Source organism: Poecilia reticulata, chromosome 8 (genome assembly GCF_904066995.2).
Source record: "Poecilia reticulata chromosome 8, P_reticulata-male-v2, whole genome shotgun sequence".
Classification (NCBI taxonomy): Eukaryota; Metazoa; Chordata; class Actinopteri; order Cyprinodontiformes; family Poeciliidae; genus Poecilia; species Poecilia reticulata.
Window position 1 is genome coordinate 17,283,053 of NC_088837.1, and position 13,423 is coordinate 17,296,475.

A 13,423-nucleotide genomic window follows, 5' to 3' on the forward strand; every position below is an offset into this window, starting at 1 on the left:
ATGTTGATGTGGGAGGGCAAGGCACTTAACCCCAAATTGCCTACCGATCAGTGTATCGGTGTATAAATGTGAATGTGACTCTAGTGTAAAGCGCTTTGAGTGGTCAAAATGATTGGAAAAGCGCTATTTAAGTTCAGACCATTTACTTCCTCCTTGAATACAAACTGAAAAGTGTCACCATTTCCATCTATAAACAGTCAGCATGTTCTTTTCCATGTTTATTTTTAGTATTTTAAGTAAAATTCAAAGTTCAGAGTCACAATTTGTGTAATGAATGGGGATAATATTTTAAACATTTTATTTTCTGTTGGATTTGAAATAACTATATCAGGGATTCTGCAGCATATTTGGTCTTGTGTATTGAAGGTCTGTTACAATGATTACTCACAATTAAATGAAAGAACAAAGTCAAGTTTTTTTATATTTTGTGTAGCGTTTTTTTTTTCCAACAAATGAGGTTAGATCTGAATAATTTTACAACCTGGTAAAGACCAGATTATTTATGTATTATAACATATAATTGACAGAAAGACAGAATGTTTTATCATACCTGTAAACTGCATGTACTAATGTACAATAACCAAATAGTTGCCCAAAAAAAAGGCAGGTGCAATTCTTTACACTGCAAAGTCAGTTCTAGAGCATGACAGCTATTTTTATCAAAGATATGCTATGCAATAAAAAATATTCTAAAGCAGTTTTACCTCCAAAATGTGGTTGACATTTTTAGTTTAATGTGCTATTGTTTTCCGACAGTGATGCGATAAATCTGGAGACGAATTACAGGAATTATTTTACTATAGGGAAGTGGCAACCTTGTTTTACTTCTCATAAAGACGTTTACAGAGTTATTGTAATCACCAGAGAAGCGCAAAATATAACCACAGGAAAAAATACGTACATCACATGGTCCACTTTATTTTCGAACAGAATGACTGCAGTGAAACATCACAAAAAACAATGAAAGATCATTACATATAAAAAAGTTGTGCAAGCAATAAAAGTAAAAGTTCTGCAATGTAAAAACTTCTAATGTGTAGCAACACACAGAGTATGTCAGTTCATAGTCATGAACCGAGTTAATCCTCACCTGATCTGAGCCAACATGTGATATTCCTGTTTCTGGCAAACATGATTAAGGCAACTTGAAAACATGCTTAGTAGTACTTCTGCACAATAGGATACAAACACGACTAACACGCAGATTTAATGACAAGCTATTTGTTATATGTAGGAAGTTTAGTTTGGACTTTACATGGTGAGATTTAAGCATTTTCAGTTTTTCTAATGTTACACATAAAGATAAGGAATGCCAAAATACACAGCTGATCTGACGGTGTATATCCAGTGATTCTTCAACAAATAATTTTATATATTTTTTGGCTTTAATAATTATTATTTCTTTCAGTATATTATATCTGTATTACATATACTCTGTCTTCAATAATCATAAATTACACGCGTCACATTAGTTTCCTGTCATGGTGATCGGATGCACGTGCAGAGCGCTGGTGTCGGACCTCCAGGTGTTTGCTCTGCACTCGGTCAAAATGCTGCAGCAGCTCATTGTAATCCACCTGAGTGTGAGCGGAGCGCTTGCAGGCTGCTTGTTTTTTAGAGTCCATGTACTTGGATTCGTCCACAGTTCTCATAAGCTCTGGATTGGGCACACACCTCAGGCGGTGCGAGAGCAGCTGGAAAGCCTGGCTCTGAGGCAGCAGCATCAGCAGACCATACAACGCCTTAATCAGGTATGGGTTGTTCTCCACATCCAGGAGCTGCAGACGCAGGTAGGTAAAGATTGGGCTTTCTATGAGCTGCACCAGCTTGTCAACCTCCATCAGGAAGTCTACAGTCACTTCCAGATTGCCAAACTTCTGGATGAGATCATACGCGTGCTTGTAGTTCTGTGTGAGGAAACAAAGGGACACAGTGGCCACGGGGTTGTGGCACCAGGACCGATACAGGCAGCAGAACAAAGCACAGCTTTCCTGAGTGTGCAGGTCTTTTAGCTGGTTGCGGAGCTGGAAGAGCTCAGCGGAGGTGAGCAGGATGGTGTTGAGGGTCTGAATCATGGTAGAGGCGAATTTAAGGTCCTCCTCCTTCAGCAAGATGTCAGCCATAGAGTGGAAGATGTTCTCTGCATGAAGCAATAGGCAAAGCTGCCTGATGATGAAAGCTCCTCTGTTCTCCAGAAGTTTCCTGTCCAGACTGAAACGCCTCAGCAAATTGATCATGAACTTATAAAAATACGAGTTCATACTGGGAGTAGAGGGGGATGAGTCCACAGCTTTGGAGGCTGTGCTGGGCTGCTGTACTGCTTTGGGCCCGTCTGGCACCTTGAGCACCAGTTTGTTGTCAGTGATATCGCAAGAGGAGGCCTGTTCCGTTTGGCCGGCAGGAGAGGATGCTATCTCAGCCAGCACCTCCAGATCCTTCAGGATGACTTCATCAGACTCATCAGACAGCGTTTTAAGCAGAATGGGAAAAAGGTTGTCCGTGTGGCGAAACATTTTGCGTGGTGTCTTAATGTACAGGTGATAAAGCCATTTGAGGACAGCTATGCGGGTCATCATGCCAGTGGAGGAATCATGGAGGTGGCGGTTCAACACCTGAACAATCCCATCAAGGTCCAGAGTTACATGAGGCCGGTCAGAACTTGCTGGAGTAAAGAAACTGATATTGCTCAAACCGACGGATTCTTGGGATGCATTCAACATGTCATTGCCGTCTCCTTCCATTTTGGGCTGGCCTTCTCCAGCAGAAGGCGATCCCGTGCTTCCGCCTCTTTCTTCTTCTGTGTCCTCATCATCTTCTGGAGTCACCAGTTTCATCAGACTGTTATTACAGGCACTGGCCACTTCTTTGGTGTTTTTCTTCCTGTCATCATAGGAAAGGCATGGGAGCACGGCAGTGAGAATCCCTGAAGAATAAGGGAGCACCACTCTGCCTGCGAGCTGGATGAACTCCCTCATCCAGGTCATAGCTGTCAGCTGGATCAGATCATTCGTGAGTTTGGCTTCATCGGCAACCTGGCAGTGAATGACAAGAATGTTGGCCATCTCGGCAAATTTCACACTTGAGGGAGTCTTCTTAATCTCCTTCAGAAACTCCCCAAGCACCACCTCACACGTCCTGCGGATCTCCTTGCTGTTGTCACCCAGGATCTGAAAGAGTCCGTCCAGGATCTCGGGGAGATAGTCTAACAGGTGGATGTCTGGCACTGACTCCAGGACATGGATCCAAGAAATTATAAACTGCCTGGCATACTGATTATTTGAGTAGATCCTCTCCCTCAGCAGGGGGACAAATGACACCAGGTCAAAAGTGTTGCTCTCTGTAACTATGTCTTTCAGTAACCTGTCCAGGAGTTCAGATCCACTTTTCACATTAGGGTCTGGATCTGCTGAAAGCTTGCTGAGACCATCAAAGAGCAGATTGAAGTGAGGCAGCACTGCCCCTCTGGCCACCTTCACTATGTTATACAGAGCCTCACAGGCGTAATAGCGCAAGCGGCTGTCTGAGTCATTGAAACACGTGAGTACAGGCTCGATGAGCTCCTTCAGATACAGACCTGAGTCCTTCCCCAGGGCGATGGAGCAAGCTGCCAGTCCGATCAGACCCCCCTTGCGGCTGTGGGGGTGTTGAGAGAGAGCAAACTCCGATGCCAGGATCTGGATCACATGTCTGATTTGAGTCGAGTTGTTCTGGGCCACGAACTCTCGCACCAGTTTCTCTATTTCCAGAGCCGCGACTTTCCTTTTCTCATACAGTTTATCATTGAGAGCCCTCACAATATTTGGCGTTAGAGGCGAAAAGTCTTTCTCCGTGTTCATGCTGGCGGCTGTATTCCCGAATCCCCGTCGGCTGAAGTAGGAGAGAAAGCGGCTCGCATTTAGATTAAACTATATCAGAAAAAAAAATCCTACCCTCAGAGGTTTCATTCGTAACAAGGAAGCGTTTTAACACAAAGCAGCTGACCAGTTGCATCCGCCGGAAATCTTCTTCTTCTTCTTCTTTTAGGTTTTAACGGCAGCTTGCATCCATTTATGTTGCACTACTGCCCTCTATTGACTCCTACCAACTACCCCTCAAATTCTCTTAAAGATCCCAGAGTTTTTTAAAAAACGAAAAATCTTCTTTTTCCCCTCAATACTATTCAATTTGTCGATCACCTTCTCAAATACCAATTCCCTACTAACACCTAGTTCCGTTTTTAATAATCTTCTTTGGCTTTCATACTTTCTACATTTGATCAAAACATGTTCCACTGATTCTACATCACCACACCATCTACATAAACCAGTAAGGTGTTTCCCCATCTTAAAAAGAGTTCCATTTAGGAAACCATGCCCGGTTCTTATTCTATTTATAATTACCTCCTCCCTCCTGTTTATTCCTCTTATCCTTTCTACATCAATTGTATTTTGTATCCTAAATAAATGTCTACCATTTATTTCATTTACCCACATAGCTTCCCATATCTTTTTGCTTTCTTTCCAAATTATACTTTTACCTTCAGTTTTAGATAACTTTATTTGCATATCAATATCATCTTTTTTAATCGCCTCCTTAGCCAGCCTGTCTGCTCTTTCATTCCCTATAACACCTACATGAGCAGGAGTCCAGAATAATATAACATTTTTATTTTGTTCACATACCCTATGATGAACCGCCATAATCTCATATAGAATATTTTGATTTTTTGTACGTCCCTTTCCGATACTCATCAACGCAGATAGAGAATCACTACAAACTATTATTTTATTCCTATTAGTTTCCTCCACCCATTCTAAAGCTACTAAAATAGCACACAATTCCACTGCGAATACACTCAAATAATCAGATGTTCTTTTTGAAATATTAATCTTTAATTCAGGAATCACTATGGCTATACTGGTTGCTTCACTTTTAGGGTCTTTCGACCCATCAGTATATATTTGCAAGTAATCATTATATTTATTCTGCATTTGATTATAAAATTCTTGGCAAATATCTAGTGTATTCCTTTTCTTAATATGTGTTAGTGAACTGTCTACATTGATATATTTCCAAGTCCATGTAGGTCTCACAGGCCATAATACAGTTGGACTAAATTCCTTATAATATACATTACAAATTTTCGCTCTATCATCCCCAACCCACCCAAAGCTATCAATTTGTTTCTTTCCTCTTTCCCAACACTTTTCTAATACTTTCTTAACCGGGTGATCTGCATTATGTCCTTTTAAACTTATCCAATAATTGACCATTAGCTGCTGTCTTCTAATGCATAACGGCATTTCTCCTGACTCTACTTGTAAAGCACATACTGGCGTTGATTTAACTGCCCCTAAACAAATTCTCATTGCTCTGGCTTGAATCACATCTAACTTTTTGAATCAAGTTTTGCCTGCTGATCCATTCACCCCACTCCCATAATCTATTCTTGATCTAATTAATGACACATATATACTTTTTAGGGAATCAAAACTTGCACCCCATGTCAATCCTGCTAGACACCTCATAATGTTTAGAACCTTTCTACTTTTCTCCATAATATGTTCTATGTGATTTCCCCAAGTTAGTTTCTTATCAAAACTACACCCAAAAACCGAAACCAATCAACCCTTTCTAACTCTTTCCCATACAAATACAACTTTTATCAACCCCTATTTTCTTATTTGTGAAAAACATAACTTTTGTCTTTTCAATTGAAAATTTAAAGCCCCATTTTACCCCCCACTTACCCACTTTATCTATACCCTCCTGAAGTTTTTTAATAATATGTTCCACATTTCTTCCCCTTTTCCATAGTGCCCCATCATCAGCAAAAAGTGACTTACCAAAACTGATAGATAAATCTTTAAAAATGTCATTTATCATAACTGAAAATAATGTTGGACTTACCACACTTCCTTGAGGGGTTCCATTTTCTATTTTATATAATTTGGAAACATGATGTCCTATTTTAACTTGAATATTTCTATCCCGTAAAAAATCCCATATCCAGTTAAACATATTACCTCCTATACCCATCTGATGTAATTTAATCATTAACCCTTCCCTCCATAGCATATCGTATGCTTTTTCCACATCAAAAAACACAGCAACAACAATTTCCTTATTAATTTGAGCTTTTCTAATATCATCCTCTAAACATAAAATAGGATCCAGTGGCGCAAAAAGTGGGTATGCAGGGTATGCAACGCATAGGGGCGCAGCACCAGAGGGGGCGCCAAAACCCCGTCTGGAGGGAAGTTTTCCCATACACTAGAAGAGCCCATAGTAGAAGAGCGAGTGAGCGTCGCTCCTTCACCCTGACGTTCCTTCGCTGGGGGGGTGGCGCCGATCTGTTTTCGCATCCACCTGAATAATGTGTAGTTGCGCCACTGTCCGTGCGTAACAGGATTTGTGCGTGCGTAAAAATATCTATGTGTGTGTAATACTCGATTTGTAAAACTTAAAAATAAAATAAACCTTCTCCTACGCCTATACATGTTGAAAATGTACACACAAATCACCTGGTTCACACACACAAAACTGCATTTACACACAAATCCGTTTACGAGAGCACAACTATTTTTGAGACTCATTTCACGCTTCGGGGAAGCTCCCAGATTTGTGTATATGGTGCGTTTACATGCTAGTAAAAGCTGGGACATCTGAGTTTTGCTCGGAGTCTAGAGTTTTTATCCTCTGAACGTTTCTCACTGTGCTTGTGCCGAAGTGGCAAATACGTTAGTTCGGTGGAAAACGGTAGTTCTCAGCACTTCCTTATAATATCCTAAAATTATTTATAGACATATTGTGCGTTTTTGAGCGGTACGGCTTAATTTGCTGCAGCGAAGTCCTTCTCAAACAAGGTAATGGTGGGTAACTATGGCAACCAGTGACAGTTTAAAAGCCCGCCTACTCTTTCTGCAGTCAGGTTGCGCGCGCATCAGCCGTGTTAAAAAATCTGTCAGACAAGCCCTCTGAATATCAAATGAAATTGTGACATCACAATGTGACATCACAATATAACTTCAAAGGCAGAATTCTGACATCACCAGCGATTATATAAGCTTGTCACATTGATCTACCTTCATCACAACCTGTTAGCAGCCGTTGTTGATAGTTTCTCTTCAGAATTTACTCAGCAGTTCGCAGTAGGATTTTCAACTTTGTTTGGTGAACATTTCTTTGGGATATTTACATCTAACATAACGAGAAATCTTTACAGAGTTTTAGTAGTGATTTATTTTAGAACCATTATACAAGCAAAGGTTACAATGCAGTCCGACCAGCCAAGAGCCGAAGCGGTCGCATCCGATAACATTATCGAGAGGGAAGTACAGCCACCAAAAATACCCAAGCGTAGGAAGAAGAAGGTGTCATTTGGAGTTTGGTGGGCGCTGCGCGAAGCTGAGGAGCTAAATAAGACAACTGAAAATATCGAACAGCAGGACTCTTCAGTGGAGAGTCCTGCTGATCAAAGGGCTTCAGATGAAAGTAGTGGAACGGAAGACAATTCGCTGGTTACCGAACAGGAATCGATCTCTGAACTGAAGGAGACACCAGAGAAGGAAGAGTCCTCTAAGTCCAGCGCTGAAAATGTTATCAAGCAGGACACTTCTCTGCCTGCAGAAGAAGGTAGTCAGGAAAATAAAGAGGAACCTATGATTTCAACACCAGAGCCAGTCACCAAAAAGGAGCATGACGAGGCAGCTTCCTTGAAAAGGGAAAGCTGTTTGACGAACACTGTGGTTTCTCCAAGTGAAACAAAGTGTACATGTATTTCCAAATCCAAGGAGTCTGAATATATCGAGGTACAGAAAAACTTAATGAAACAGCTGGATGAAATGTTCGCTCTAAATAATAAACTAAGAGCTAAACTTAAACAACAGAAAGATCTGACGAGGAAATTACAAAGGAAGAAGTCAATGGTTTCTGTTGCAATTCAAACTGACTCACAAGACACCTCGCAGCAGAAACCTATCTACAAATCTGCTTCGACGCAAACGGAGATGACAGTTCCCATCGAAAATAAGAATCACACAAATAATACAGTTATCGGTAAACAACCGCAGGTGATCGAACAAGAGACGGCCTCCATACCACAATCAAATGGGGACCAGCAAGAGAGAAAAAAACAATCAAGGAAATCGAAATGGAGGATGAAGAGAAAGGCAGCAATGAGAGCTAAGTCTGAGATGGAAAACATTAGCAACGATCAAGTTTCTGGAAATAACACTGAACAGAAAGTTTTAGTACCAGAAATAGTTGAGGATCAGGCTGCCTCCATCAATGAGATCCATAAGATCGAAACGATAATCTCGACCCACCAACCTATCTCTGAAGAGATTGTTATGTCTGAAATGCAACAAAGCGGGAATGAAAAAGTGAAGAAAAGGTCAAAGAAATATAAGCAGAAGAAAAAGAGAAAGGCAGAATTGAGAGCTGCATCTGAATTGGAGACGTTAAATAGTGAGAACCTTTCTGTTGAAAACACTGGAGAACAAGAAGTTTCAACACCAGAAGCAGTCGGAAATGACAAAGACACCATCATAATTGAAATATATAAAAATGAAACAGTAATTGGGAAACAACAGCAGGAAACAGAGACAGATAAAAACTCAGTCCCCAACGCAAAATCTGATTCTGAGATCATGCCAGACATCCCCCCCACAATAGAGACAAAACTTTGCACCCCATCAGAAGACCTACCAGGCAAAGCTCCAGTAGATTCCATAGAAGAGGAGAGTGTTATAACAGAAGAACGTAGAACAGAGTCAGCAGAGAACATCATGTCTGAACCAGAAGAAAGACCCACAAAGAAGATTTCACTATGGAGACGAATAAAAAAGGCCTTGACTCCAACACCTCTGCGGCAATTTAAAGACAGATGAAAGTCTGTCCAGCATAGACAGACTTTACATCTGTCTATGCTGATGTAAAGTCAGCATAGACTGACTTTACAGTCTATGAGTATACTGCTCAAAAAAATAAAGGGAACACTTCAGTGTTCACTTCAATGTTAAAGTGTTCCCTTTATTTTTTTGAGCAGTGTATATTAGATTTGAAAGGAGGGTGGAGCCACGTGTGTTTTGGGTGACTGACATTCATTGGAAAAAGAGCTACTGTTATCAATTGGGTATTTTAGTTTTAAAAAGACAGGATTTCATGGTGGGAAATGTCTCCCCGTGTAGGTGTGGGTTCACTCCGGGTGCTCCGGCTTCCCCCACGTTCAGCAACATCAGAACTCATGTTCAACTATTGTGAGATTTAAATTTCTAATTCGAAACAGAAAATCAAGCAACCACATTTATTAATTAAAGGGAGATTTAGAGAAAGAAAATGTAAACAACGACAGAGAGAATTTTAGAAGTCTAAACCTTTACATATATAAATCTATTATATATATATATATAAATCTCTCTATAAGTATATCTAAATCTATATGTAGATATATATATCTACCTATATATATACACGTATATATGAATCTCTATAAATATATATAAATCTATATATAGATATCTATAATATCTATATATCGATATCAATCTATATATCTATCAACCTCTCGCTCTCTATGTAATTATAATTATATATATATATATATATATATATATATATATATATATATATAAATCTCTCTATAAGTATATCTAAATCTATATGTAGATATATATATCTACCTATATATATACACACGTATATATGAATCTCTATAAATATATATAAATCTATATATAGATATCTATAATATCTATATATCGATATCAATCTATATATCTATCAACCTCTCGCTCTCTATGTAATTATAATTATATATATATATCTGTGATCGGACCATGAGGGCCGATCACCGATACCGATCGCATAATTTATTTTTATTTTTATCATAAGCACTACCTGTTACATTATATGGAAAAAGGAACAATAAATTCACCTTAATTTAGACAAAAACTTGTTTTTAATAACTTTTTCCAAGAAAAAAACAAAACAGGCATTCTGCAAATTGTACTGCCACTATCTTTAACAGACTGAAAACATATGAAGGCTCCGAAGAGGCTAAATAATGCAAAGAGTCAAAATAAAACCTCTCAGCATTGCCAAAAAATTCAAGTATAAAAACATTCAAAGGCAAATACAGGTTCCATTACAATAAACAATCCTGAGTTACTGAATGAAAACTTCCTGTTAGCATGGCGGCTAGCTGATCACTGCTAGTTCTGAGTGGCTGTTTCTGACTGAGTGGAGTAATTATGCAGAACAAGGAGGAGATCGATTATTTTTTCAGAGATTATCTGTCTCATGTTAGGACAGCGAAAGTTTTAATACGTATGTAAAATGTATTTTTTAAAGTTAGATGCTGCAGCTTTAAACAGGTTCGGTGTGAGAGTCACTACTAGGTGGAGCAGAAGCGGCGCTCTGTCTGTGAAATATTACTACCTGTAGCGCGTAGCAGCGGTTCAACAACGAGAACAGAACCAGCGTCTTACATCGGAGCTCGAAGACTTAAATCATTTTGCGGGTTATTTGTTTAGCTTTCTGACCATCATGCTAATCTGGGTGAGTGTTTGTAGCTGTGCGCTGCTTTACCTGCTATCTGATCCTCCATATGTCCTTTTTACTGCAGTGAGACTCGATGTAGCCAAACTCCGTCAAGTATGGCATTGTTTTTAGGTCATATTAGCTTTGTTGTGTTGATGCATTTTGACCTGCTTCACCCCACGTGCTTCAATTTGTGTCCCCATTCACTCAGTGCTATAGTTCCACACCACATCGCTTAAGATTTGTTGCTGCGCGTTTGCGCAGTGTGAAGGAAAGAGGAGACCAGCTGCACAGGCAGGCTGAGAAATGAGAAGCAGGTGATCGGTATCGGCAACAAGAGACTGATCGGCGATCACCGATCATACACTTTTTCACGGAAATCGGCTGATTATGATCAGCCGATCGATCGGCATATATATATATATATATATATATATATATATATATATATATATATATATATATATATATACACACAAGGTGGATATGGAGATGGAATGAGCTGGTATCCTAAGAATGATAGAAAACATGCTAACAAAAAGCCTCAGACCTACAGCCCAGCCCACAGGCAGTTCTAGACACAGGCCAACAGAAGTGGCTCTTTGGCTCACTTAAATGATCAAATATTGCCCTGTTTTTGTTTCATTCGTTTTAATTGCCCTGTAGGCAGCAATCTAGTCACATATATGCACATTTATTATTATTGATACTTTAATTAAAGATAAATTGTCCAAGTTTTTGTCATTGGGGCCGGGGGCGCCGATGACATGTTCGCATACACCTCAGAAAGTATGTAGTTGCGCCCCTGATAGGATCTATTGTTCCTCTCCCTCTACGAAAGCCACTCTGATGAGGAGCAATTAAATGTTTTGACTCCAAATATTGTGTCAATCTCTCATTCACCATCCTTTCCATCAGTTTACACAAATTAGATGTTAAAGCTATTGGTCTATAATTTCCAGGGTTACTATGATCTTTCCCAGGTTTCTTCAACGGAATAACAATAGCTTCTTTCCACTTACAAGGCAGTCTCCCTTCCTTCCAAATCTTATTGTATAAAATTAGTAATTTATTTAAAACTTCCTCACTTACATGTCTTAACATAATATAACACACTTCATCTTTACCTGGAGCACTATTCCTAGTTCTATCCAAAGCTCTTTTCAGCTCTCCAATAGAGAAAGGATAATTCATCAGATCATTATTACTCTTTCTTCTTAAGATTCCATCATTTTCCTTTCTAGTTCTCTCCCTTCCCTCTATTTCATTAACTGATAAATTTTTCCCACTATGAATCTCTACAAATGCTCTCACTAACATATCAGCCTTTTCCTTGTCAGTTACAGCAACTATATCATTTTTATTTAGTATAGGATAACTCCATTCCCTTCCATCTCCTTCCATTTTTTTAATCATCCCCCAAACATTCCCTAGTTTTGTACTACTGCCAATTGTGTCACAGAAACCTCTCCAGAATTCTCTTTTTGTTCTTCTTATTGTTCTCCTGACTTTTGCTTGTGACTTTTTATATTCAATTAAATGTTGAAAATTATGAGACCTTTTAACCAATTTAAATGCTTTATTTCTTTCTCTAACTGCTTTTCTACACTCTTCATTCCACCAAGGAACTAACTTTCTCCTATTTTTCCCTGATGTTTTTGGAATAGACTCCTCAGCAGCAGTTAAAATACTCTGACTAATCTCTTGGTTCATACTTTCAATACTCTGATCATTTTTAATATTTAAAATGTTCCTATCACATAAGTTATAAAATTCCTCCCAATTTGCTTTCTCAAATATCCACTTTCCTCCTATCATTTCAGGTCTATGCACCTGGCCCATCCTTATTTTGCTGATTATAATGTAGTGATCACTACCAAATGTCTTATTTTTAACTTGCCAATCACATAATGGAGCTAAACAGCTAGAAACAAATGTCAAATCTAATACAGATTCCTTACCTGAATTTATATCAATTCTTGTCTTCTTACCATTATTCAAGCAAACCAGATTATTACTATCTAAAAATTCTTCTAAAATGTTCCCATTATAATCTACTTTTCCACTACCCCATAATGAATGATGTGCATTAAAGTCTCCACACCAAATAACATTTCCTTTCATATCAATCTCTTCAAGTTTGCTTAACTCAAGCTTTTTACAAGGATTGTAAAAATTTAAAATCAACATTACCTTCTCTTCCACCCATATTTCAATTGCAACATACTCCAAATCTACTTTCCTTCCAATAATTTTATACGGAATACCTTCCTTAATCAGAGAAAGACATCCTCCCCCATTTCCTTCTTCTCTATCATATCTAACTGCAATATATCCATCTATTTTAAAATCCAAACAAGGCCTCAACCAAGTTTCCTGTATACAAATTATATCAGGTTTCTCTTTTAATTCATAAATAAACTGTTTAAAATCTTGCCCATTTGACAAAAGACTCCTCGCATTCCATTGTAATATTGAGACTATGCTTCTTGACTTGCTTGACTACACAGCTCTCCCCTTATGTCTTCCCACCGAATATTCTTTAAGTCTAAGCTATGGCATGCTGCCTTCACAATAATCTGAATCCTTTCCGTTTTTGATTTCACGTCCGATGTTGCATTTATAACTCCTGCAATAAAAGTCACCATTTTCTTTTTTTCCTCTTCTATTTTCTTTTCAATCATTTCCATAATTTTTGAGCTTATTTGCTTCTCACCTGTTAGAGATTTCCCATTTTGTTTCTCTTTCTCAACTACTTTACACGCTTCTGCATATGTTACTTTCTGCGTAACTTTTGTTTTCTGTATAGTTGTTTGTCGTTTCATTACTTCGCATCCCCAAAAAGCAACACTATGCTCTCCTCCACAACTACAGCACTTTGGTTTAACTCCAACTCCACATT

General features: G+C 38.7%; 1 protein-coding gene across 1 annotated transcript; it reads right to left on the reverse strand.

The window, feature by feature from the left end:
- Window positions 1–897: 897 nt before the first annotated feature.
- On the reverse strand, window positions 898–4,642 carry vac14 (vac14 homolog (S. cerevisiae)). The gene has a single exon (XM_017306178.2). It carries the CDS (start codon window positions 3,834–3,836, stop codon window positions 1,464–1,466), a length of 2,373 nt encoding a protein of 790 aa, XP_017161667.1. The 5' UTR covers window positions 3,837–4,642; the 3' UTR covers window positions 898–1,463.
- Window positions 4,643–13,423: the final 8,781 nt, after the last annotated feature.

Excerpts from the sequence above, each read along its gene's own strand:
- vac14 (XM_017306178.2), bottom strand. The coding sequence starts at position 3,836 with ATGAACACGGAGAAAGACTTTTCGCCTCTAACGCCAAATATTGTGAGG.